Source organism: Etheostoma spectabile, chromosome 17, assembly GCF_008692095.1.
Source record: "Etheostoma spectabile isolate EspeVRDwgs_2016 chromosome 17, UIUC_Espe_1.0, whole genome shotgun sequence".
Taxonomy (NCBI): domain Eukaryota; kingdom Metazoa; phylum Chordata; class Actinopteri; order Perciformes; family Percidae; genus Etheostoma; species Etheostoma spectabile.
In genome coordinates, this window is record NC_045749.1 from 14,377,279 (window position 1) to 14,402,060 (window position 24,782).

The 24,782-nt window shown below is 40.8% G+C and overlaps 1 protein-coding gene across 28 annotated transcripts in view; it reads right to left on the reverse strand.

Moving 5' to 3' along the window:
* The window catches only part of dst (dystonin), a 108,458-nt gene that overhangs the window by 5,405 nt on the left and 78,271 nt on the right, over positions 1-24,782 (reverse strand). For 17 of the 28 annotated variants that reach the window (XM_032541436.1, XM_032541433.1, XM_032541442.1 and 14 more), the window contains 39 exons: positions 20,318-20,479; positions 19,946-20,116; positions 19,528-19,694; positions 18,937-19,096; positions 18,378-18,704; positions 18,133-18,217; positions 17,251-17,492; positions 16,885-17,091; positions 16,601-16,720; positions 16,375-16,482; positions 16,072-16,290; positions 15,786-15,989; positions 14,838-15,069; positions 14,088-14,314; positions 13,870-13,992; positions 13,654-13,755; positions 12,941-13,042; positions 12,485-12,658; positions 12,098-12,253; positions 11,672-11,869; positions 11,047-11,175; positions 10,425-10,595; positions 9,148-9,303; positions 8,640-8,846; positions 8,269-8,388; positions 7,389-7,558; positions 7,120-7,279; positions 5,647-5,841; positions 5,428-5,556; positions 4,930-5,073; positions 4,534-4,722; positions 4,284-4,413; positions 3,927-4,090; positions 3,661-3,823; positions 3,414-3,568; positions 3,253-3,327; positions 3,052-3,069; positions 2,066-2,182; positions 373-490 (listed from right to left, as the gene is read on the reverse strand). In XM_032541436.1, coding sequence (XP_032397327.1) covers positions 373-490; positions 2,066-2,182; positions 3,052-3,069; positions 3,253-3,327; positions 3,414-3,568; positions 3,661-3,823; positions 3,927-4,090; positions 4,284-4,413; positions 4,534-4,722; positions 4,930-5,073; positions 5,428-5,556; positions 5,647-5,841; positions 7,120-7,279; positions 7,389-7,558; positions 8,269-8,388; positions 8,640-8,846; positions 9,148-9,303; positions 10,425-10,595; positions 11,047-11,175; positions 11,672-11,869; positions 12,098-12,253; positions 12,485-12,658; positions 12,941-13,042; positions 13,654-13,755; positions 13,870-13,992; positions 14,088-14,314; positions 14,838-15,069; positions 15,786-15,989; positions 16,072-16,290; positions 16,375-16,482; positions 16,601-16,720; positions 16,885-17,091; positions 17,251-17,492; positions 18,133-18,217; positions 18,378-18,704; positions 18,937-19,096; positions 19,528-19,694; positions 19,946-20,116; positions 20,318-20,479 — 6,196 coding nt within the window. The remainder of the gene's footprint in view (positions 1-372; positions 491-2,065; positions 2,183-3,051; positions 3,070-3,252; positions 3,328-3,413; positions 3,569-3,660; positions 3,824-3,926; positions 4,091-4,283; positions 4,414-4,533; positions 4,723-4,929; positions 5,074-5,427; positions 5,557-5,646; positions 5,842-7,119; positions 7,280-7,388; positions 7,559-8,268; positions 8,389-8,639; positions 8,847-9,147; positions 9,304-10,424; positions 10,596-11,046; positions 11,176-11,671; positions 11,870-12,097; positions 12,254-12,484; positions 12,659-12,940; positions 13,043-13,653; positions 13,756-13,869; positions 13,993-14,087; positions 14,315-14,837; positions 15,070-15,785; positions 15,990-16,071; positions 16,291-16,374; positions 16,483-16,600; positions 16,721-16,884; positions 17,092-17,250; positions 17,493-18,132; positions 18,218-18,377; positions 18,705-18,936; positions 19,097-19,527; positions 19,695-19,945; positions 20,117-20,317; positions 20,480-24,782) is intronic. The other 11 variants (XM_032541459.1, XM_032541444.1, XM_032541439.1 and 8 more) reach the window with 3 other exon arrangements.

A 24,782-nucleotide genomic window follows, 5' to 3' on the forward strand; every position in this document is an offset into this window, starting at 1 on the left:
ACTAAAGTCTATATAAAAGCATCCAAAAAGTACCATGTCATGGGACATTTAAGCTCTCCAAAGCCTTGGATGGATCTGGAACCCAAGAAAATACTAATTCCTTAACAGTCAGTTATTCTGAATTATTATATCAACAAAGGAAACACTAATAATGATTGCCAGGCCGTTTTGGTGAAAGGAATCACTGTTTCTAACTGAGAAATGGATTAGCTGACTTTAATCCTAAATAATGTATGGTATAGGTATGTAATCCTCACCCTTATCAGGTTTTAATGATTTCTAAATTCTAAACAGAATTGGATGTGTACACATTTTAGTATTTAATCAATCAGCCGTGCTTTTTGACTTCTTGTGGTGAACTTTTGAACTCACCTCGACACGGGTCGTTCTTCACCAGAAACTCGTCCAGAGCCATCCAACCTCCGCCCACCCGCACCATCACAGTGCTGCGTAAAATACGTACTAGACGAAGCTGCTGAGAGTCTCCAAACTACAGAAGTTAAACAGAAAGGGGTTGTATGAAAACACTGACCTTTTTATAAACACTCTCTCGCTGCAGGTGAAGCTGTGCAACACGGGAAACCAGACTGGCTCGGATAATCACATTTATGCCTATTCATTTTTTTTGTGGATTTAGACAACTGCAATCAAAATGTTCCATGCAAAAATCAAACAGCCATCAATGCTGTTTTTTTTCCTCTTCAGCACTGATTTCCATGTTGCACACATTTACACAAACAGGACTGTGACATAAAAAAGTAAATTTTCAGTTTTCATTCTCAAAGACACAAATTACACAAAGGCCAATCCAACTGGTTTCCTCTGGTAGTGTATGCCGGTGTATGTGATCCAAATGTACTGGTCCTAAATTACTATAGGAGTCCATTCATTCTAAATGAGTTCATGCTTAACTAACTGTTATGTTCTGTTACCTAACATTTCCTCACACGCATAATCATTTGATGTTGAGCCTGACTTATTTACTATTGAGATTTGTTAGCTAATACATGCTTATTGTAGATATTGTATATTGGTATATGAGTATATCATTATGGGTTATAATAAACACAAAAAGGCAGAAGAAAGTACTTCTGGTTACTTAGAAACAGTTTTACACATTTTTACACAAATTGGCTGAAATTTCAGTTTCATATAACAATTTTTCAATCCCAAAATAGCCAAATCAGCCAAAATAACTGGCTCAATCAGTCAGACTACATTGATGTCTGCTACAGTTCACAGCAAATTGAATTTGAACTCCTGTATTTTAAATAAAGCAGTTACACTAACTTTACAGCTTTACACACTTAACTGATACAGCAGTGGACTTTTTTTATTTATTTATAAAATTTGAATGATTTTAGTTAAAGTATGGTTTCTAGTTATATTGTTTGACTTAAGTCCAACAGCGGCTTCCTTTTGCTGCCATTACTGTATGTGGAGCCTGTGAAAAAAACACATTAACTGAAGGCACATTATTTTACCACCAGGAGGCACTAGTGTAAAACACTGTGCCTTCATCATACAACCACACATAAACACATGAGAACACTGAGCTTGTTATTCTGGATGTGATGGTGCAGGCTTTATGAGGTGATAGACAGAAGTCTGCCAGTTGGATATAACCGCGAGCATTAGCACAAAGACATAATTCACACAGGACAATCACAGCCGCATGCTTTCTGTCAAAAATCACTCCACATCATGATCAAGCGGACAAACAGCAATCTCCTGCACTTTGTTGAACTTTCTACAACTACAACTCAAATGCTGAGGATGCATTGACACTGATGCAGACCCAATGCAGCTAGGACATGAGGAATGGTTCAAATCATTTCGGTCTAATCCACCACAGTGTGACACGCAGACATGAGCAAACAATGATGACCCTCGGCTAACTGCCTATTATCTCATGAAGTCTCTTCAACTGGTAAACTATCTTCCACTTAAATGATTATTATAATGATTAAATGCCACTGGTGATTTAAGTGATCAAATACATTAAATGTGATGATGATCTGGAGAAAAAAACGTCACAAGAAACATCTTAAGAATAACTATTTACCAGAATACAGCTTTCCAAAACTGCAACGTGTAGGTGGGGGGTAAGATTTTGATTTTCCCTGTTTGCTATTGTCTCATCGCCGATTAAGGAGTCATGTAAGCAGTGAACCAGACCAAACTGTCAAAAGAATTATTTCAATTCATTGTTGTGCGACACATCATGACAAACTAGTTTACAAACCATCACTAATGGCCAGCCATATCCCCGCTAACTAACACCCCGCAAATATTTTTCTTAATCCAAACAATCTACAGGAAGCATGTGGCACATGATCACATTGCAGAAATCCTAAATTGCAACATGCAATTTGTCAAAACACATTAACTCAGGAGGTAAAATGAAAAGCAAAGCATTCATTGTAATCATCAAGGTTGCCCAACTATTAAAATATATTAATAAGCAGTGTCAGTTGCACAAAAGTATGTCAGCCATGTTGAGGTAAATCAATCCCATGATGCTGAAGCGCCAAAGGCAAGCACACAGAAAGCATTATATTCCAAACTGCCCAGCAGATGAATTAAGGCCTGTGGACTAATAAAGAAATATGGCCTGAAATGGTATTGGCTCATAATATTGTATTTTCTGAAACTCAAAAGTAGATATATAAATATTTACTACCCTAATTTTTACCTGGTTTGTCTTATTTTTCAACAAAACAAAAACTTAGGTCATCAGAATAATCAGAAAAATGCTCTAATCACCTAAAACATAAAACATTGGGCCTTTAATGCTTCTTTCATTAGTTATTTCAAATAAAAATGTTATGTTAGACTGAAAACACAAATTTTAGGCCAGTGTTCCTTATGGATTAGATTTTGGCCATAGATGTTTATTTCTACTTCTGAGTTTCAGTCTGTAAACACCAGCCAGGAATCTGGGCAGAGAGTGTTAATTAGAAAACAAACGTGGTCAATGAAAAAGGACATAAGACTTTATAAGGCACAGAACAGAGAGGAAAAAAATCAGAAGAGGACTTTCATATGTACCTGGTTTCCAAGGTAGAACTGGTGATGTGAGGAACAATAAACATATATAAAGGTTAGAGTTTTCACCATGCATTGGCCTTTTTATGCAGCACTTACCGTCCGGTGAAACCAAGCTACTGGTGTTTAAATCATTTAACAATGATTGCTTGTATTTGTTGGAATATTTGCTCTCAATAAAATGTTTAGTTAAAATTTGCTTACCCGGTATTTGTTGGCCCCAATTTGCTCCACTTGAAATCGTTTTGTACATTTGCATTTTGCTACTTGTCTTGTCACCTACAATCAGAGAACATTTCATTGAACCATAAGTCCCTAAACATATCTCTAGATTTACATTTAGAAATTTTGGGTATGAATGTCACCTCATCTTCAATTTTGTCAGCGTCTGTCAGAGGTTTGTAAGCATCCTTGTTTGGATGAAGCGCTGCCACAAACTCATAGTAGTCAATGTATCCGTCCCCGTCTCTGTCAAATATGTCTGCCACAGCACTCATCTCCAGACGGCTGGTGGGGAATTCTATAGAAGAGCCATTAAAGTGCTACAAAATGAGCATTTGGCTTGCTGGTATCCATACTATTCAGTTGTGAGTTTGTAAGTTGGACACTTACTAGAGGAGAGGATGCCCTCGATGAACTCCTGTCGGGTCACCTTGCCATCTTGATCTTTGTCAATGCGGCGGAAGAAGTCCATGACACGGGACTTTTTATGGTTCATCCAGCGCATGTAGCGCTTCCGCCACACATCAAAGTCAAAGTTGGCAAATTCCTTCAACTGCACAGAAGCAACAAAGGGTGATATGAGCACAATTTTGCAGAAACAAAACTGCTTGCAATCATACTGAGAGTGGGTCTGTGTAAAACCTGAGCTTGGTTACCTCATCCAGTCTGTCCAAGGCGTCATTGAGTTTCCTCCTTCTGTCCAAAGCCAGCAGCCACACATGCTGCCACTTAGTGACCAGCAGGTTAACGCGTGGGTTCTTGGTTTCAATGGGAGGTTGTGTTGCTGACGCATACATTGTTTGTGTAGGAGAACGTTTTCCTGCAAGTGAAAGACGAAAACCTTCATAGTGACTGTGCTCCCACAATGGAAACAGGAGGAATACTTCAGCAATGACATCATTCCAGGTGCTAAAATGGACATGATGAGGATGTCGCATCACCCTGCAGTGACTAAACACAGGGCCAGATGGCTCAGGTCACGCTCTATGTGAGGGTATTTGTGGGATACATACTTCCATTTCTTGCTTTGTCGAGCACAGGGATGTGAGACTGGACTGGGGGCTCCACAGCAGGCTTCCTTTTGTGTGTCTTAGTGATTTTGTCAACATCTGGTTGCTTCCTGGTCATTTCCTCCATGAACGCCTGCAGGGAAAAGTGTTTGGTTCATTTACACTTGCAGTCAACTACGGTACTGTGAAAAATCTGTTTAAATTACTGAAATAAATATACTTAAGTTATTTTTCATCTGTAGCTTCACTTTACCTGGTGTTCTGCTATGAGGCTTTTGACCTCCTCGATCTCCTGCGGCAGCTGCTCTTTGTCCTTATCGTTGAGGTTGGTCTCAGCCCACTGTAGCCAGGTCAGCAGATTCTCCAGGAGCTCTTGAGTGGCTAACAACTCAGTGAGGGCCGTGGCCAGCCGCTGCTGGTGCTGCCTCGCCCAGGCTTGCACCTGTAACAGTAACATTACTCATATTAAATAGACACAGAGAAATTCCTTTTGTGTGATGAGGCACACGCGTGTCACCACAAAATGTACATTTAGTAATGTTTGCAAAAATCTGGAGGACATCTATTGTTGCTTGAAGCATCCGGATTGTGTAATTGTGCTCCATCATACCTGTGGGTATGAAAGGCATGCATGCAGCTGTGAACTCACCTCTTCGAGCCGGGCTTTAATGATGGTGTTCCAGTGTTTGATGGTAGTGATAGAGTCTGGATGGCAGATGACCAGAATAGCTTCCCCGAGACTGGTTGCTTTATTTAGAGCCACTCGCTTTTCCTCCAGTTTCTTCATGAACTCCTTAAAAACAACAAATGGGAACGAGGAGATTTACAAATGGATTGTCTTCAGCAAACATTAAAGGGAAGCATTGCTCATGAAGTTGTTTTAAAATCCAAGCAAGGAAGAGCTATTTTAATACAGTGGAATCATAACTAAGATAAATATCTTAGCATTTTTTGCACGAAAGACAACATGGCATCTTCTTGCTCCAATTACAGAATTAGGGTCTTAACTGTTTACAAAAGACAAAATGTTTACGCCAGCATGTTACTTTTATTTATTAAAACAACCAAAACCCTCAAATTGTAAAATTGTAATATAAACCTAAAGTTTTGCTTTAGATGAAACTATATAAATATTTGCATTGCTTGCCTTGTGTTGTCCGATAAGCGTCTGCAGAGCCTCCTCATCATCAGGCAGGCTGCCATGGAAACGCAAACTCTGCTCTGCCTCAGCCAGCCACTCCAGCAGGATATGAACAGTCGAGTGAAACTCCTCAGCCTGCAGTCAGAGGACACAGATCAGTCTAGCTCAAAGACTCAGTTTAACTGCTATCTAACGATGGTACAGTAGGGGCTCCACAGTACCAACCTGACACAGAGCCTGCTCCAGACGGGCCTGTTTGGACACTGACAGGTTGCACACCGTCTCCCAGCGAGTTCCCAGCTCTTGCATCTGAACTTTGACCCAGGACGAGTCATCGTGACTGCTCTCAATCAGCTCCTTGGCTGAACGTTTGAGGGCTTGGACGCTCACTGTCCTCTTTCCTAACTCCTTTTGGAAAACCTGCAGCAACCAATCAGAGAAGGACACAGTCAAACAACATGAACCCACATACAATTTACTGACTAGTTTAAAATTTGCGTAATTCAATTCATTTATAATTTGAATGAAAGAGTACAGAGGGAAATTGTAATTGGATTACAATATTACACTTCAACAGAGTCACAGCTGCTGGTTCAACAAAAAAAGAATGACTACTGCTGCTGATATAGTGCAGTAATTATTAATTAAAAGATTGGGAGTGTCCAAACATAACATCAGTTTTCCAGACATCTTTGCTAGACAGAAAACCTCACAGAACAGGGACTCTCAATGAAAAGGTACTGCAATGCTATCCCTTTTGTTGTTTGAATTTAAAGTCCAACCCTGGCGTGGTTTATGTGTCCTTTGTTGTCTTTTATGATGAGAAACAATCAGTGATGAAAGGAAAGGGTGGTGTTGGTACAGAAGTGAAAACCTTTATGCTTTTGAAGTTGGGTTTCGATACTGGAACTGAAGACTCTTAATGACGTTCAGCCAGTTGGTCAACACAGCATGCTGTGATGTGGTTAGGGCTGTGCAATTAATCAAACTTGAATCGCGATTTTGATTTAGGCTCCTAGCGATCATGGAGGGTAGTGACATGGAGGGGGGAAAAAAACAAAGAAAAAAAAACAGGTACTGGGGACAAACACTAAAATCAAGATCTTGACTTTCATGGAGGAAAAAAAAAGAAGAAGAAGAAAAATGTAGCCTAATGGGGACAAACACTAAACTCGAGATCTCAAGTTTGAAAGTCAAGATGTCTTTTGTTTTTGTTTTTTCCTTTGTTTTTTTCTTCTTCCTCCAGTCAAAGTAAAGATCTCGCAAATACAACTCAAGATCTTGCAAAACAAAGTCAAGATCTTGCAAAAAGTGACTGTCTCAGTACATGTTTTTTATTTTATTTTTTATTTTTGTCCATGTCAAAGTCAAAGGTGTTTGTCCCCAGTGTATGTTTTTTCTTCGTTTCCCCCCCCCCTCCATGTCACCTCCAGGGCTCCGTACAAAAACAATGTAATCTAGAAAAACAACTATTTTGAGAATGACTGTTTGCAAGTAACACACAGTTCACAGTTCAAGGTGTTCTCACTGTTGATTTGTTTAACTGTTTTTTAAGTTAAATAAATGCAACGCGTTTCCAATAGTCAATAAGTAAACTTGTTAAATAATTGTGATTTTAATATTGACCAAAAAGAATTGTCATTATGTTTTTTTTCCATAACCGAGCAGCCCTAGATGTGGTTTGGTGTTGTTTCCTACCTTGTGGTTGTCTATCAGGTTGAGAACCAGGTCTATGTCTCCGTGTACGGGCTGGTCCTCAGCCAGCTGAGGTTCCACTCTATACAGCCAGTCAATGAGAGCCTGGAGAGCGTCGGTAAACTGGCCGGAGAACAACAAGGCCTCCTCGAGCTTGTTTTGTCTGCGTGAGAGCATTCAATAACATTGAATGAAAAATCTTACTGCATATAGTTTGACTAGTAGTTGATGGGGTTGACTACAACAAAGCATTTGGGAAGATGTATTCATACCTTTCTACTGATTTGCCACAAACGGTGTCCCATTTGTCCCTCAGTTCACTCAGCATGTCGTCCAACTTCTGATTATCATCCCGGAGGGTGGTCTTGTCTTTCAAGGCCCGCCCTGTTCGAGTGGTGGTATCGTACACGGAGTGTTTGCTGCCAACAGCTTTTTGGAACTCCTGTGTATGAGAAACAATGTCATCAAAAAGCTCCAACCTCCAAAAAATTTAGTAATTTTTTTTTTTTTCTTTCTTTTTTTTTTAAAACTGTATTTAGAAAATGAACAAGTAGACAACAGTTATTTTTAGTCTTATGATTTAGATGTATAGGGTTTGAGTGAACCTTCTCAGATTTCTTTGCTGCTACTGTTGGCATGTCAGATAGTATCCTAATATGTGTGTGTGTGTGTGTGTGTGTGTGTGTGTGTGTGTGTGTGTGTGTGTGTGTGTACGTGTGTGTGTTTTGTGATAAAGGAGACAGTATTTTGTGAGGGGAACAAAAAACGGGTTAAAACTCAAGAGCCACTGCTCCACAGAGATTATCCAAAAGCAAGATCACATCTGATTTATTTGGTCCATCCCGGGATTATGATAGGATTAGCACAATATCCCCACATAACACTGCAGAGACAAATAGAGGGGACTGGGTAGTTTGTGTCCAAAGTACATGCACGACTAACGCATTCTGTAGATCCTGTTTGTTTCCAACACTTATATATCACACATAAAACATGGCACTTAAACAGTCTTATTAGTCTGACTTTAAAAAAATGGTCTGGATGCAGATGCTGTTTCTGTTAAATAAATGAAACTTTGCTGCCGAAGGTGCCTGGCTATTTTAACTTTCATTCCTTTCCCCAGTAAAGTGTGACAAGACAATGCTCAGTCACCTTGTGCTGCGCCAGCTGCGTCTTGATTTTGTCTGGATCGTTGGCAATTTCCACTTCTGAATCCAGAGTCTTCTCAGATTCGTCCAGCCACTCCATGAGTTTATTCCAAGTTTCATGGAACTAATGAAGGATAAAGAAACAAATAAAGCATTTTGTAAAAGGTATGATTTCACATGATTTATGGCCGAGTCCTGTTACATGTTCAGATGATTAGCTTTTCAGGCCCGAGGAACAGAAAAGGCCCACACTAATGAATGTGCTGTAAAAAGCTGCAGACAGAATAAGAAACAGGCTTGATATACTATTTCCAGAGCTTTCCAATGACAATAAAAAAAAAGTCCTTACAGAAACAAAGACCATTCAGTCCATACCTGTTTGGCCCTTTTTCTGGCGTCATCCAGCAGACGACCTCGCTCAACAGAGCGCTGCACCAGCTTCTCCCAGCGGCCTTGCACGCTGAGCAGCAGGTTCTTGATCAGGACCACATCCTGTTTCTGGCTGAAGTACTTCAAATGGGTTCCCGTCTTGTCCAGGTCAATGATGTGTTCCCTGTGGGAGTTCACCTCCGTCACAAACATCTGCATAGCACAGAGAGGAGAGAGGTTTAGGTCAGGTGTTATAATATCAAAGGGGAGTACAGGCTTTTAACAGAGGAGGTAATGTTGTTCATGTGTGCTAATGAGCTTGGTTCTAAATAATTAAACAGATGGAGTCATTAAGTCAATGTTGGCAAATGACACACTATCATAGCAGCTGGATAAAAGCAGAGAACTGCTTAAAAATGTTCCCACTTAGCTTCAGACAAAAAAACTATCATGTCATTAGCACTTTTATTTGACTTCAGTGGCCATGTAAACCTCCTTCCTGTACAAACATTACCTTATGCTCATCAATCTGAAACATGATGGTGTCCAGTATGAGGGAGGCAGGGGAAACCATATTCAGCGTCTGCTCTGCTTGGGTGAGCCAGTTGATGAAGTCCTGCAGAGAGTTGTGGAAATCTGTGGCCAGCGTCAAGGCTTCTTCTAACTTCACCTGTAGACACAACACATCATTAGGCTCCACCATGCATAGGGATGGAAATAATCCTGTTGTCTTTGCTCTCTAAACAGAGTACTATTATAACCTGTACACTGCTGTGAAAAGAATCCTTGGTTGCCATAACACTAGATAAAGAGAAGGGGAAAAAAACAATTACACTTCAATTATGCCGAACATAACCTCTGTTTAAACGGAGGAAGTTAACATCTCTGGAGAGGCTGGTAGGGAAGTGGAAGTGGAATGATGAGCTTTTAATTGAATGAGAGAAACATGCACAGTGACTTCATCGCTAGAAAACATCCATTTGCTGTGTTAATGACATTACAAACCTGATGAGAGTTACGAGTAATACTGTGTTTCTCTCATATATTGTGGGTCATGTTGAGAGTCTTGTTAAATAAAGACTTTAGTCTAATAGTCACTAATTATTCTATTATTTGAATAAACTCTTTTCTGCTTGGAAAATGTGCCTGACTTACTCGACATTGCTTAAGTGTCACATTGCTTAAGAGAGTTTGGCCCGCAGCTGCAACTCTGTGCGTCTCTAAGATTTACCAGACTTTGAATTCCTGGGAATAGGACCAAAGTAAATAGGAAGCAAAAGCAAAACGGAACAGCAAACTCTCAGGCAGCCAGAATCAGAAGCTCCATATCTGGAGTGAGAATGGTGAGGGAGAGAAGATTGATCTTTTTTGCCATGTTAAATGATGGTGTTTATTTATTGTTGCAACAAAAGTGAATAACTTGTCACAAAGGAATAACATATAAAGAAAATTTCCGAAAGAACAACATAGTAAATGATGAGTCTCTATTTTGGCTCAAATATTAGCTTAGCTCATTTATTTATTTCATGCACTTGTCAAGTTCACTGTGGCAACATACGTGAGAAGACCGCAGTTGTTCAACCCTGACTCAGACAGACTCGCCTGCTGTGATCTATAGTGTAACCACATCCTGTGTGTCAGTGCCAGCACGCTGTTTTCACACCATTCATTATCGGCATGGCTCAAGTGTATGTCCGTGATCTCTCACTGGGGCCTAAAGCTGAAGTTGTGAATCATCAAGCCGAGAGCAGTGTAAGTCTACTGTCCTCCCCACAACTATTAACCGCATACCTTTCTCTCCACAACCTTCCCCTGCACGGCTTCCCATTTGTCCTTCAGGTTGGCGAGGTCCTGCTCTGTGTTGCTGTCTGGACCCTCGGGTGTTATGGCGATCAGCTGGTGACCCTTGTTCATCAGCTCCTGGTACAGCTCCTCCTTCACCTCGAAGGCAGAACACAATTCCTGCAAGACAACAAGACACAATGACATGAGGGGAGTGGTGCATTCAGCTCTGTCTGTCTCGGTCTGAATTGGCTCTCGGTCACTTTAAAATTGGTGAGGAATTCAACTCTCAGAGGGATGTTCCCACGAGTGATTACTGTTTTTGGTTCCATAAAATGTCAATACTAATGCTTCTTCAGGCAGAGTTTGTTCAGAAAACGTCTCGGGTTTCTCCATTAGAGGAAAGGGAAACAAAAAAGGGAGACATTCCTAAATTCATTATAGTCAGACATGGCTAAATCAATTTGAAACGCTTTAAAAGGCTTTTTGTCTTCTTCTGCAGGGGGAGGCAAGTATTGTATTTTGCCATGTCATTTAATTTTCACACTTCAGATAAAACATAGAAAAGACGTTGCCGTCTCCTTACTAGCCTACCATCTGTATACAGCCTTTCATATTGTTAAACACATACCAGATGGGTGTTAAGCTGCTCCCGAGCCGTGTCTGGTAAGCCTCCCACAGCCTTTGATGCCAACAGCTGACGTTCCGTGTCTTTCAGCCATTGCTGCATATCTTCTATCTCACCATGGAAACCTTGGGCCTACAACACAATACAACCTGAGTCAGGACAAAAGGTGTCACACACACTCATTGTTAGCAACCTATTGCTCAGAGAGGATGATGTCGGAGTTATTCATTCATTCATTAAGCAACCAAAAGTGTCTATCTTTGGTATTCAGCAGTATAAATGAAAAAGCCTGAAATGTAACAAAATAAAGCCGCTGATCACAAATCACAGAAAAGTGTTGCTGTTAAAATGAAATCTTCTTTGATTGGATTTTTTGGCTGGGATGGATTATGTGTTTTAAAGGAACTGTTTTGAATAAAAATCTAAATCCAGGACATATTTCTGTTCCTCATATCCCCCTGACATCACAGCACCCTGCTAAAGGTCAAAGTTATGAATAGAAAAGGAATGAGGAGGGTGGCAGAGATGGAGATCACCCCTCCAAAACAATTCATGACTTTGACATAATTTACTTTCTCCCCTGGGAGAGCCTATTACATTGTAATGAAAATAATTTGTCATACAGTACCTGAAGCAGAGCGCTCTCTAGCTGTTGCTTCCTCTGCCCTGACTTCTCCAGGATGGCTTTCCACCGTTGGTTCAGGTTCTCCAGTTTGCTCTGCAGACCAGAAGCTTCCTCTCCAGCGCTGGACTCCACCAGATCATTACCGGCCTTATTGACAGTCTCAACTGTCGCCTTATGAGCCAGCACATCATTCTGGAGAACCTGTAGAGTTAAAGCAGCCAGAAATGTCAAGATGTTGGGTGGATGGATCTGAAGCACGAAAGGACAAAACTAAGTCTGCATGGGTAAAAATGTAACAGTTCAGGATGATGAATCTACTACCTCCTTGTTCTATTTCTAAAGTACATTTGCTAAACCCATGATAATTTAAAGGTTTCCTTTCACTAGTGAAACATATTTGAATTTGCGTGGAGAAAACTTTTGTCGTACATGATGCTTGGCGAGCTCTATTTCGACAGCTTTGGGGTCGCCTCCAGCCTTCCTCTGGTCATTAAGCAGCTCCTCGGTGTGGCTCATCCAGGCCAGAACCTCGTCCAGTGCGTGCTGGAACTGGCCCAGTGCCAGAAGGCCTCCCTCCAGTTTGTGCTGGATTAAGGACAGATTAAACCATTAGATATTTGAGCGTGTGAAAGCACTTAACATGCATAGCACACATCATATTCCACAGCCTGTCTGATCCATTGATGAGCCTTTTTTATAGTCCATAAGGAACTATTTAAATTCATAAAGAGTTATTGCATACTGTATTTAAACAGCATATTACCACATTGAACAGTGTGAATGAAGCTTTCCCTCTACATGTTTCCCTTTTCTGACCTGTCGGCTGATAATCTTCTCATCCAGGTTTTCCCAGAGCATCTTGAGTTCAGACATTGGCTCCTGGATGGCACTACGATCGGCCTCCTCCGTCACCTTTTTCAGCAGGAGGCCCGCCTGGTGGTTCAGGCGCTCCATCTCGATCTGCAGCTGGTACGCCTCTCCTTTGAACTCCTGATACATACAGCACATACAGTGGTACAACCCAATCAGTCAACACAAGTACAAAGCTCTGTGGACAATACATCTGGACCTACTGACTATGCCTTTATGAAGCTGCATTTACAGAGCTTTTGTACCAACTGGGACCGGTTATATGTATCAAGCACTGAACATAAACACAGCTGGTATATTACAGAGTCTGTGTATCACTGCAGTAAAGTTTAAGAAGTAAATGAATAAGAGCATTAGGGAATTAAAAGAATATTTGTCCGTTATGCAAATACAACACTTTACCTTGAGTTCTAGCATCTGCTGCTTGACAGTATCCAGGTCTGTGCCAACAGGTGACATTGAATCCAGTTTGCTCTCCAGAATATCCACCCAGTCAAACATACCCTGCGTACAAGGTGGGTAACCATTGTTACTTAGAGAAAACAAAGCCTAGTGCACAGGGAGTCATGTTTGACATCTAGTACCAAGTTATGCACTAAATCTCACAGTTGGTCTATATAGTTGACATATTAGGTAAACGCATTAAACAAACAAAAATGAAAAACAAGCCTTAAATACAATCATCTTATGAAGTGTGATCCCTAAAGTTGGTAAAATTAAATCAGCCATGAAGAGGACTCTTACTTTCCTACCATGAAAAGATCTTAGAAGAACTTTATACACTAGTTCAAGTTTGAGCCGAATTTAGTGCAGCACTGTGGTTGGTGTTTATTGTTTCCAAATGAATAGGTCCATCATAAAATGTTGTATCACTTCAATGGTGTGCAGTAAAAAAAGCCCTGCAATCTGTGGTTTTAATTTGAGTGCCTTAAACGTTGTGTTTAACTTTTAAATGCATGTAAATGTCTCCATGAACAACTTTATTTTAGAATAAGTTATATAATAAAGACAAACAAAATTCAATTAATGAAAAAAGTGTGTTGCATCAGTGACATTAAGATTTGCGGTAGGTTTCAGAAGCTTTACAGTAAACAATGAAACTACGATCAAAGTACCTGCAGGCCATCCTGGAACTGCACAGCAGCCTGCATGGCTTCTTCCAGCCTCTCTACTCTCTCCTTCCACGTCTTATTAAGATTTTCCCATGCTGAATTCACCTGGAAAAATAACACAAGTACTTCACCACAAGCCATATGGAAACTCCAGAGTACCAGCAATTAAAATAGAATAACTATGTCTTTGAAAAGATAGTTTTAAATGTCATCTATTACCTCATCAATACTTTTCTTTATCACAGGTTTGTCAGGTTCCCCGCAGGCAGTCATAAGCTCTGCACCCTGGATTTGAACCACATCAAGCTCTTCCTGCAGCCCATCAATCTCCTCCTTAAATCCCTGTAGAAAGAAAAGTCATTAAAACAAAGAAAGGTTCCTGAAGTCTTAACTACCCATTGGTTGATTTCACAATTTAATTTTGGGCATCTGTCTACCTCGACAAACTCCTGCTGCTGTTTGACGACTGAAGGATCGACTCCGGGCTCCTCCAGCTCTCTTAGCAGGTCCTGGCTGTCTTTGATGGTGACGATGAGAGCGCAGTGGTCGCACCAGAACTTGTCTGCCAGGTCCATCACATCCAGCAGCTTCGCCTCCCGCTCCTCCAGTAAAGCCTGGATGTCGTTCCAGAGGAACACCATCTGGTCCAGTTTGTCTTGTACAACTTAAGGGGGTAAAAAAAAAGAATATACAATAAATCAATTATTAACATAAAATGTGGAATACAAACAGAAAACCACAAATATCAGCAAGAATTCGTCAGCAGTGTGTGACAGGGAAAATATCTCTCGTTTTAATAATAAACTGCTTGGTCTCTTGGTCTTGCTTTGATTTTCTACCTAAAACAAGAATAGCATTCCCATTAAAGCCACACCGGGAAAGCTTTTGGAATCCATCGAACAAAAACATCGGATCCAAAACTCAAACTTACATTTTCGGCCAAGGATTTTAAGAATGCTTGCACATGTTTTGATAGGGGAAGAACTAAAGATTTGGCCAGTGATTGTGTTTAGTATGCCTCTGATATTTTTCCTACTGTTAACCTTCGTTATGTTATTTGTCTAATTGGCGCTTATAATTATCCCACTGCCATTTTATGGTGTAACCCTTCAAACTGGATTCAATTAAATAAAAAGAAAGGGAATACAATTAAATAAAAAAATAAGATAATGTAATATGTAGCATACCTTTGGCAGACATGTCCTTGTCTGCTCCTACAGATCGTGCAATCATCTCCTCGCCTCGCTGTCTCAATGTCTCATACGAGGGCTGAAGCTTCTCCAAATCCACAGAGACAGATTTATTTTCAGTAATCTGCTCCCTGATCTTGTCAACCTCCACCGAGATGGATGGAGGCTGCCGCAGGCGTTCAGCGATCCGTTCCAGGGATTCCAGCATCGGGTCAATTTTATCATGGAACTGGTGGAGAACGAGGAGAGGAAACACCTTAGTTTGTTTTTATACTTCTTATATTAATATCAGTAAATAAAAGCTCGGCACACGTTACAAAAAGGCACTGTACTATAACAAGAAACATCCTGTGAAAACTTATTTGTTATTCAGTCATATAATCAGTTATATTGTACATATTTGTCATAGTCTTTTACATATGTAATGTAAAATTTATTTTATATGTGTTTTTTGACTGTATTGTTTATTTCATTTTAGTATTTTTACTGTATGTACTAAACAAGACAAATTCTCTGTAACAGAAAACTGATATTTGTAAAATTAATTTTTGTTTCTGAAATTTCAAAGACTCAATCAGTAAATCAAGAAAATACTGTAATTAGTAACCAAAGAATATTAAAAATAATAATTTGTTGTAGCCCTCGTACAAAATGATCATGGTTCATAAAGCTTTAGATGGTAAAACATGGTCATCATGCAAAAATCTACTTGTGGACTCTATTTGAATCCAATATTATATTTTATTCATTTTCAAACATAGCAAAGTGGCTTTTTTATATAAGAAAATGTTATCTTAATGGCAGACTGTTAACATTTAAAAATGAAATTTCTTTAAATTGATGGATGGATGAACAGGGCCCATGAAAACACCGTGAGCGACAATTTCTTGAAACTTTGTTATGACATCAAATTAAATATGTAAGATGGGAACAACTGCTCCTCACCTGGGTGGATTTGGAGATGGCCTCGTCCAAGGTAGCAGCTCTCTGCTTGACATCAGCCTTGAGCTTGGTGTAAAGTTGATCTGTAGCTGTGTACTTCTCTCTGATGGGCATTCCCTCCACTGGGCTGATTTCAAGTAACTGAGGTCCGGTCTTATTCATCTTGTCGATGTGGGGCTTGTGCTCGGCAATCAGCTCGCGCATTTGCTGGAGAGGATATGGCATGTTACATTTTTCATTGCTTAAATAAAAGTGTTGTGTTGGACATCTGCCTCTGTTGGCGTCTTACCCTCAGCTCTTCTTGCTGCTGCCTGAGTGTTTCATACTCGATGGAGGGTGGAGGCAGCTGGCTGAAGGCCCCCAAGGTTTCCTGAAGCCATGGCCACATCTCCTCACAGGTCTCCCAGAACTGACTGGCCAGAGACTGGGCTCGTTCTAGCTGCAGATAGCGCTCCGAGTTCAGTTGACTGACAACGCCGTACTGATCCAAGAGTGTCTGGGTCCTGGCCTGATTGGAAACCAAAAAGATCCATTAACTTATGTACATCATCTTAATGAATACTTCTTTCAAATTATAAATGTATTATTTCACCTTCAAGATTTCTTTCTCCTCCGGGTTTTTGGTGTTCATGATGGCCTTTCCTGATTTCACAATATTGTCCACAGCATCTTTGTGCCTCATTATGTCCATGGAGAAGATCTGGAAAACCAGTAGAGTGAGTCTGGCTAGACTTTACAAAACAAAACCGGTTTACTGTGTCAACACACACACACACACACACACACACAAACACACACACACACACACACACACTGACCCTCTGTGCTTGGAGCTGGGCTGTGGTTTGGTCCTTCTCCAGCCTGATCTCGCCCATCGACAGCAACTTCCTCTCAGCTTCAGTCAGCCAGGAGAGTTCAGCGTCTGCAGCCTGTTCGAACTGGAAACAGACCAAAAAAAATCACTGACATTTTCCATTGCTGAAAATGTTTAAACTCCTAATTAAATACGGAAATGAAAGTAGGAGATGAACAATTAAATTAAATCAAAAAAACTGAAAGAAAAAACGTGAAAAAAAGATGTTAATCAGTTTCTCTGGTTTACCTGCTGTGACTTAAGTATATCGGCGTTGATCTGGTCGACCTGCTGGCTGACGGTGTCGTAGATGGCTCTGTACCGCTCATTATCCTCAGTCACCAGCTTGTCCAGACCCTCACGAGCGTGCCAGGGAATCAGATCCAAGAGAGAGTTGCTTAACTCATTCAGCTTGTCCATCACAGGTTTTTGGTCTTTACTTTCCTCCAACAACGCCTGGACAAGATTACATGGCAAACAGAACACCAACTTAGGCATAGTGAATGTACAGATGTGTTTTTGTAAAGCGGCTCACTGAGTGTTAGACGTATTTGATGTTAAAGATCACATTTGGTATTAATTTTGTTCTCAAACTTCAATTGTAGAAACTCTTACCTTCTGCCTGCTTTGTGCTTGAATGAGCTGCTCTCCCACTGGCTCCTGATCAGCAAAAGCGCTGACCTCAGCCTCTACTTTCTCGAGCCAGGAGCTCAGGTCCTCATGGGTATGCTGCAGCTTAGTAGAGAGACTCCAAACCCGCTCCAATGTTTTTAAACCGCTGTCACTCAAAGAGTTGATCTCAGCGTACTTTGTTTTTATTCCGTCCAGTTTGCCTTGGATAACAACCACCTCATCACCTATAAATAGAAAGTAAAATATTATATATTGAAGGAGTTTCATATTTCTACTTTAGTGTAAGGAAATAATAATAATAATAATACATTTTATTTAACAGCGCCTTTCTAAGCACTCAAGGTTGCTTTACAGACAATAAAAGACAGATACAGGTACAGTGTGCTGCTATCTTAGCTGAACACAGAGAGCAGAAGCAAGTTATGTAAGCAGCATCCTGCACAAATTCTGATGTTTTAATGACAAAATGTTGTTTGAAGCCACACATTTCAAAGAAAGAAAAATGTTAAAACCAAATTACATACACAATTATGATAAGTAAGAGAATAGTTCAACATTTTGGGAATGTTGGATAAGAGAAGACTGGTGGCGATATCTTTTCTGTAATTCTTAGCAAATAACTTCATAAAATGTTGAAATATTTCTTAAAATAAGCTGGCAGGGACAACACTACCAGCGCTTTCAGAAAATTTGATTTTAACTAATTTTGTCATTTACAATTCTAAAAAAAACACTTTGTCTACTGTTAAACTTCTGCTAAAAAAATAAGACCAGAAACCTTATGATCTGTATTAGAGAGACAGAATTGTTTGCTGATAATTAACTGTATGAACTACATTAGGAAAGTCATAAAGTCAGACATGCCTGTTGTTTGCTTCAGAAGCTCCATCCCATTAGAGATGGCTTGGTCAACATTCTTCTTCCTCAACTCAATATCACTTTGTAGTGCCTAAAAGGAAAACACAACCTTAGAAAGTCATTGAGAGCGAAAACAAACTTCCCACTGTAAACAATGCATGGCCCGCAAATCACTAAAATCAACTGAAACGTGAATAATGCAACTGAAATGAAAGGACAACATAATGTGTGGCCTGAGGAGGAGTGTATACCCGTTGTTCTGCCCGCTGCTTTTCAAGAACATCTATTTTGTAGTCCTCCACGGACACTTTGCTCAGCCTCGCGTGCACCTCGTTGAGCCAGTTCATGAGGGCCACTTCGTCCTCTCCAAACACCTGGGCGTTTGCCAGAGCTTGTTGCAGCATCTCAGCTTTTCTCCTGCATCGCTCCTGGAGCTCTATGTAACTGGCCTGGGTGGTGTCCAGTTTGGACTGAAGAAACTCCTTTTCGTCGACTGAGCTGACAGTTTTGAGCATGTGACCCAGACTGACGGCCTGTAACAGGTCTTTACTGTGATTCATAATCTCCTCCTCTAAGGCCTGACCACAGAAAATGGGAAACAAACCAAGGAAATATGACACAAACACCAAACACACACATAAAACAAAAATGTAAAAACTGAAATTAATAACAAACGGAATGGGAAATAATAAAATGCACAAACTTAAAAGTAACAAGCAAAATAAATGAAACTCAATTCAGATGGACTTAGCTGATTGGGTCATACAAATCCCCAAACATATGGTAATGAAGTCAAATGATGGATATTACCTTATGCTGAGAGATCTGATCTTCCAGCTTAGATGTCTCTGTACCGATGGGTTCAGAGTTGGAGAGGTGTTTCTCTGTAGCGGCCAGCCACTCGCTCAGGGGCTCTAGGGTCTCGTGGAACTGCTGAGTGACCACTAAGATGCTCTCCAGCTGCTTGTGCCTAACGCAGATAGATATGCAGATAGTAACAACAGTGGATTAGGAGTAAAGTACAGTAATTGACAAACTCAAAGTGACAAATCTATGGACATTTCTAGAAATACATTTTTTCATTATCGATACCACTCTTATGTCTCAAAGTGGTAATGTCTCATCAAACTCTTTGCAAAAAAGCAAATAAGTGCATTTTTCTGAAATATGAACTATTGCTTTAAGCTTCTGTAGGAGGAAAGGAAATGTGAATTTAGGAGTTTGGCATTCTTTATAGGTTTTGAATATTCCCAGATCCAAATCCAGGCAAAAACAAATTCAATTAAGGAATATAAAAAAACACAAATTATATCTTAGGAAAACTTTTCATTAGCAAGTTTTAAGAAGCCCCCTGAAGCACTGCATTAAAAAGGACTTTTAACATTTAAGGTTTATACAGACCTGTTTTCAGCCTTCTTGAGCAGAGTGTCCCACCTCTGCCCCAGGCATCCAATCTCTTTTGCAAGCTTCTCTTTATCCACAGACTCTGCCCGTTCTGCAACCTTCTCTCCCTCTTTTCTTATCAGCTCCACTGTTGGCTTTCTGTCATCCAGCAGTCTCTGTAAGAGCTGTCAAAGGCAAACAAAGGAGGAGAGTTATTAGGCGCCTTTAACATGTTCTGACCGCGTGCATTGCTTGATGGTGAAAAACAGTAAATCTAACAGGCACAAATAAAGTATCCATTAAACTAAAAGCTTTGTGAACCACACTCGTGTTTATCAAAGGATGTCAATTAAATAAAACAAATGGCGTATTGAAGTGGAAAGATTTAACAGTTACTGTGTTTTAATATGATTGTACCACGTGATAACCGGCTTACTTTCTGCTCTTGTATCTGTGCCTTGACAACTTTGAACTCTGCAGATGGAGGTTTTTGATTGGCCACGAGTTCCTCTGTGTCAGTCAACCAGCTGAGCAGTGATTCCAAAGCATCCTGGAACCTCCCACAATGCAACAGGGCTTCGTGCAGCTGGGCTGAGCGCTCAGCAATCTGCAGACCACATGATAAATATAGATGTCACCTGTTAAAGCCAACTTCAAACTGCACCCAGTAACTCATCAAAGGATAACAGTATAACAAATAGTAAGAACAGATGACTCATTATACTGACAATATCTATTTATACTTTCAATAATGACCAATATTCAAAAGCAAAGATCAACCAGTCGGACCGGAATTGTAAAACAAAACCTTTTTATTGAGGGTATTCCACTTTGTGTTGACTTCTTCCAGGTCATCCTCAAGCTTCTTGGTGCTGGTACCTTTGGCAGCGTTTTGGATCAGACTGTGGCCGAGGGAGCTGATGTCTTGAAGCTGAGTCTGCAACGGATCAATGTCCTCTTTCTGGAAAGCCTAAAGAAAAATCAGAATAAATGTTTCACAAGTGCTCACATTACAATGTCATAACTTTTATTTGGAGGTTAATTTAAGAGACTGTATTTTTGTTTGAATTGTAAAGACCAGATATTTCACAATGCATTCTTTTTTTTTATTACATTGTTTGGAACTAGACCAAATTAAAGTTTTAATTAATTCAGAATAATGCCTCTTTTACAGTAAGAGTTTGATTACAATGTTGCTCCCTGTAACAACAGTCTTCAAATTAGTGTGTGTTAATTAGCTTTACACAAACCAACATCTGTAAATCTGAAACATATAAAACATGTAACAATAATACATGACTACATAAAATAGGAAGATAAAGATCTAGTTTTAATAGGACAAAAAGTCAAAAATTATGCCAGGAAGTCTTCCCAAATCCAGAGACGCGACATCACCACAGAAATGGTGTTAAAAATCCAGCAGACATAAACAACACTAACCAGGCAACAGCTTCTAGTAAAGCATATTTAACATTTAACACACAGCTGTGCACAATCACAGGCTGAACTAGTGGGCAAAACCTATTTCACTCATCATGTAATCAGACATAAGTAAAACACCAAGCCAGCAACTTGGAAAAACTCATCCAAAAAGACGTATGATGTAACATGTACTGGACCAGCTATGAACAAAACTCAGAAATGAAAGATGAGGCTGTTGTTGCGCACCTGTGGGGAGAAATAACCCATAGGGTCCATTTCAGGACATGCAGCAATGGCATTCAGTAAGGCCTCTATCTCCTGCTCTCCTGCATGCTGGAACGTCTGTAAACTTTTCGGCAGACAGGCCTCCACTGATTGCAGAAACTCCTCCAGCTCCTCCATGTTGTACTTGGATGCCCCTTGTTGCACAGTACACGCTTCGATTTGCTGGCGGCTGTCTATGGGTAGAGTTACAGAGTTTCCATATGTCTCAGGCTGTGTCACCACCACACTGACCAACTCACAGTCGTCCTGAGATGATACATCCTCTAACAGCTCAGCTGTGGAAAGCTCATCATAGTCTGGTAAAGTCCTGGAAAACCATCCCAATTTTTCATTTTGAGACCTGGAGGCTGACCCTGAGGATAACCTCCCTGTGGAGTATTTGTATTCTCCATTGTTGAGGGTGTCCTTTTCATTTAGATCTACCACACCCAATTCTGTTTGTCTCAGCTCTTGGACCAAGCTGCTGCTGTGGTAAAGAGACCTGTTGTCCCTCGCAGATGAGAAAGAGAACTCCTCCGGCCCTGAGCTGAGCGATCTCCCAGTTCTCAGGTCCCCGGACATATGCATCGCCTCTGAAGACGAGAGGCTCCTTGTACCGGGGCCTGCTCTTTTGTGGGATCTATGAGCATGTCGCTCCTTCTCCACAGTCGGGCTATATAGACCTGAGTCCTCTTCAGATGTCAGTGAGCTAGTCATACTCTGCCCTTTCCTGCCATTGCTCAACCCCGGCCTCTCCACACTCCCAGAACATAAGGTCCCACTGCGGCTTGCATACTCGCCCATGTTTGTTGGGGCAAAAGTCCGCCAAGAACGACGATGATGTGGATGATCCCTCTTCTCTCCTCCCTGGAGACGTGACTTGGGCAGCACTGTATCAGTAGCCCTGATTATGTGCCCATTGAGCTTAAGTCTATCAAAAATGACACGTTCGTCCAGCATGACAGGTTTGCGGGTTCGGAGCTCAAATGAACTGGAAGTTGAGAGAGCTCCATTTCCACACGTGCTGCTGAGGTCTAACGTGCGGTGAGTGTAAGGTAAGGTGCCTGTGAAGTGCCCGGATGAAAGGCTGCCTTTAGAGGCCGAGTCTATCTGCTCGTTGAGCCGGACAGTGTCATAAATGGACCTCTGGGGCACATAGCAGTCATCAATGTTCAAGTCCTCATCCTCCCCCTTCCCCACACAGGAAGGGTTTTGTCTGAGGCAATCTGGTCTGCTCAGCGGTTTGCCCATGCTAAAACAATTGTCAATACTCACTACAAAGAATACATTAAGGATGTAGTGAAATCCTTCGAGGTATATTTTGTTTTAGTGCACGCTGAGTTTAAAAAGAACTATTTGACTACTCAACGTGAGGAGCAATCCTGTGCAAAATCAACAGTTTTCTCCTCTTTAAAATGAAGAGTTAACAGATAAATACTAAAAATAAAATCCACAATTTAAAACGTTTTTTTTAAATCATGCACATATAATGGATTAAGTTGATCTAGTTAAAAAAATATAAAGGCTTTAGAAAAACAGATATGGCAAACAATACAAAAAATCTCAAAGAAATGCTAGGACTGTATAACAGCTTCATATTCTGTAGTAGGGATGAAAATCCAGTCATTCAACACAGTCACCTATCCCAAAAATATTCCTCTAGGCTTTTCTCTGTGCGTTGCCAATACTTAATCCCTTTTCCTCTGGTCCAAAGTGCTTCTCTTCCCCTAAAATCCTCGCAGCATCCATGCGAGCTAAAGGAAAATCTTCAGTGCAAAGTGAAAATATCCACAGGCAAATCCAGCAGGCTCTACCAAAAGCTGTGGGTAGATCTGGGGAGAGCTGGTACTCCTGGATAAACAAAAAAGCCTGCCCTTTCTCCCTCATCGCTCCCTTGCAATGACAGACACCCTCCTGGCAGAGAGTTTCATGCCCCGCCCCCGCTCATTATTCAGACAACATCTGCCACAACTCCATTTGTGCTGAGAGCCGCGCCCCCCCCCCCCCCCCCCCCCCCCCCCCCCCCTTCTAATTCTCCCTTATGTCAGCATGGCCCATATGACTTCACTTCTAAGCCATCTTCTGCATCCTGACACAATCACTCACTTTTTTTCTTTTCTTGTGAGTGACTGAGGGAATGGAGAGGGGAAGTGATACGCACCAGCTTTATTACTTCACAAAAAAGAAACCTAGACCAGCAGGCAGCTCCCACTCTGATGACATCACACTATTCTGAAATAGATACACACTTTTCCATTTTTTCCTCTCTTTGCCCTCTGTTTTCTTCTTCTTCTATGGACGGTTGCTGTGGACCCTGCAGATATTCTTAATTACTGTGGAATGCTGAGGGAGGCACAGGTCCCAGGTAATTTAACACTGACGGCTCTGCCAAGTGCATGAAGGCACTTTTTATGTCCAGTGACCGGGTTAGGAGAAGAAAGGAGAATAGGGGAGATAATGAATGGAATTTATTTTTGTTTCCTGGATTGTCTACACCACAGTGGCTCGGTAAGGAGCTCAACAATCCCAACTTCTTTGACTTGATCTGCATGCATGAGAGGAGATGGAAAGAGGACGCTGGCAGAGATAAATAGGCAGTTAGGATCTAGTGGGATTTTAAAAAGGATGTTCAGCTATTGAAACCTGCTTACTTTTAAAATATTCAGGCTTTTTCCTGGCTGCTGCAAGTCCCCCTGTCCCCCCTGTCCCATGTATCTATATGGAAATTGGAATACAGAAATTGTGAACACTGGATTTCATTGAAGCACTGCATACAACAGCGCAACGGCAGCTAAGAGCCAAAACAGAGTCACACAGGGATCAAAGTGCTTTCTATGGAAAAGAGATCTAAGCATAATCAAATTCCACCAGTGATAATTAATATTATCTTTTAAATCAGATCTTTTGCATTTGTTCTTTTTATTTGTATTAAGCTGTAACTCTTACTTTGCAATACAATGAAGTACAACTCCAGGAAGAGAGCTTCTTGGATTATTAACTGACTTGTTAAGTGACTTGTTTGCATGAATGGTTAAATACAAAAATGTCCATTATCAATTAAATGTGCTAATTATTTCCTTTATTAATCAGTTAATAGCTTATTTTGTCTGACCAAAAGATATTCATTTTGCTACGAAAATCCGCAAATATAAACTTGTAATAGAAGCAACAACCGTGGAAAAACATAATCTTTCTCTGACAGCAAAGAAACGTGTACAATGGTACCTGTACAGCAACTATCCCACAGAGGTTTCATGTTTCACTTTAAGAAGAGTGTATCATTGTTATATGGCAGTGAGTCAGCGACACTACGTGGTCGCAATGACACTTTTTGCCCTCATTAACTTCAATGGACCGGGTTAGCTGGATTCAGATGGCTGAAACTCCTTCCCGAATTTGTAAGAGACACTGATGTAATGTCTGAGAGAAAAGACACACACGTCAACCCCCAGTGGTGTTGAGTCACTAGAGCTGCCCTTTAAGGTACACATAAAAGATATACATACACCAGGACTACCTCAGCCGAGCTAGAGCAAATCTCAAGTGAAAAACCAGAGTAAACACATGAAGTCAGGCATGTCTCTTTC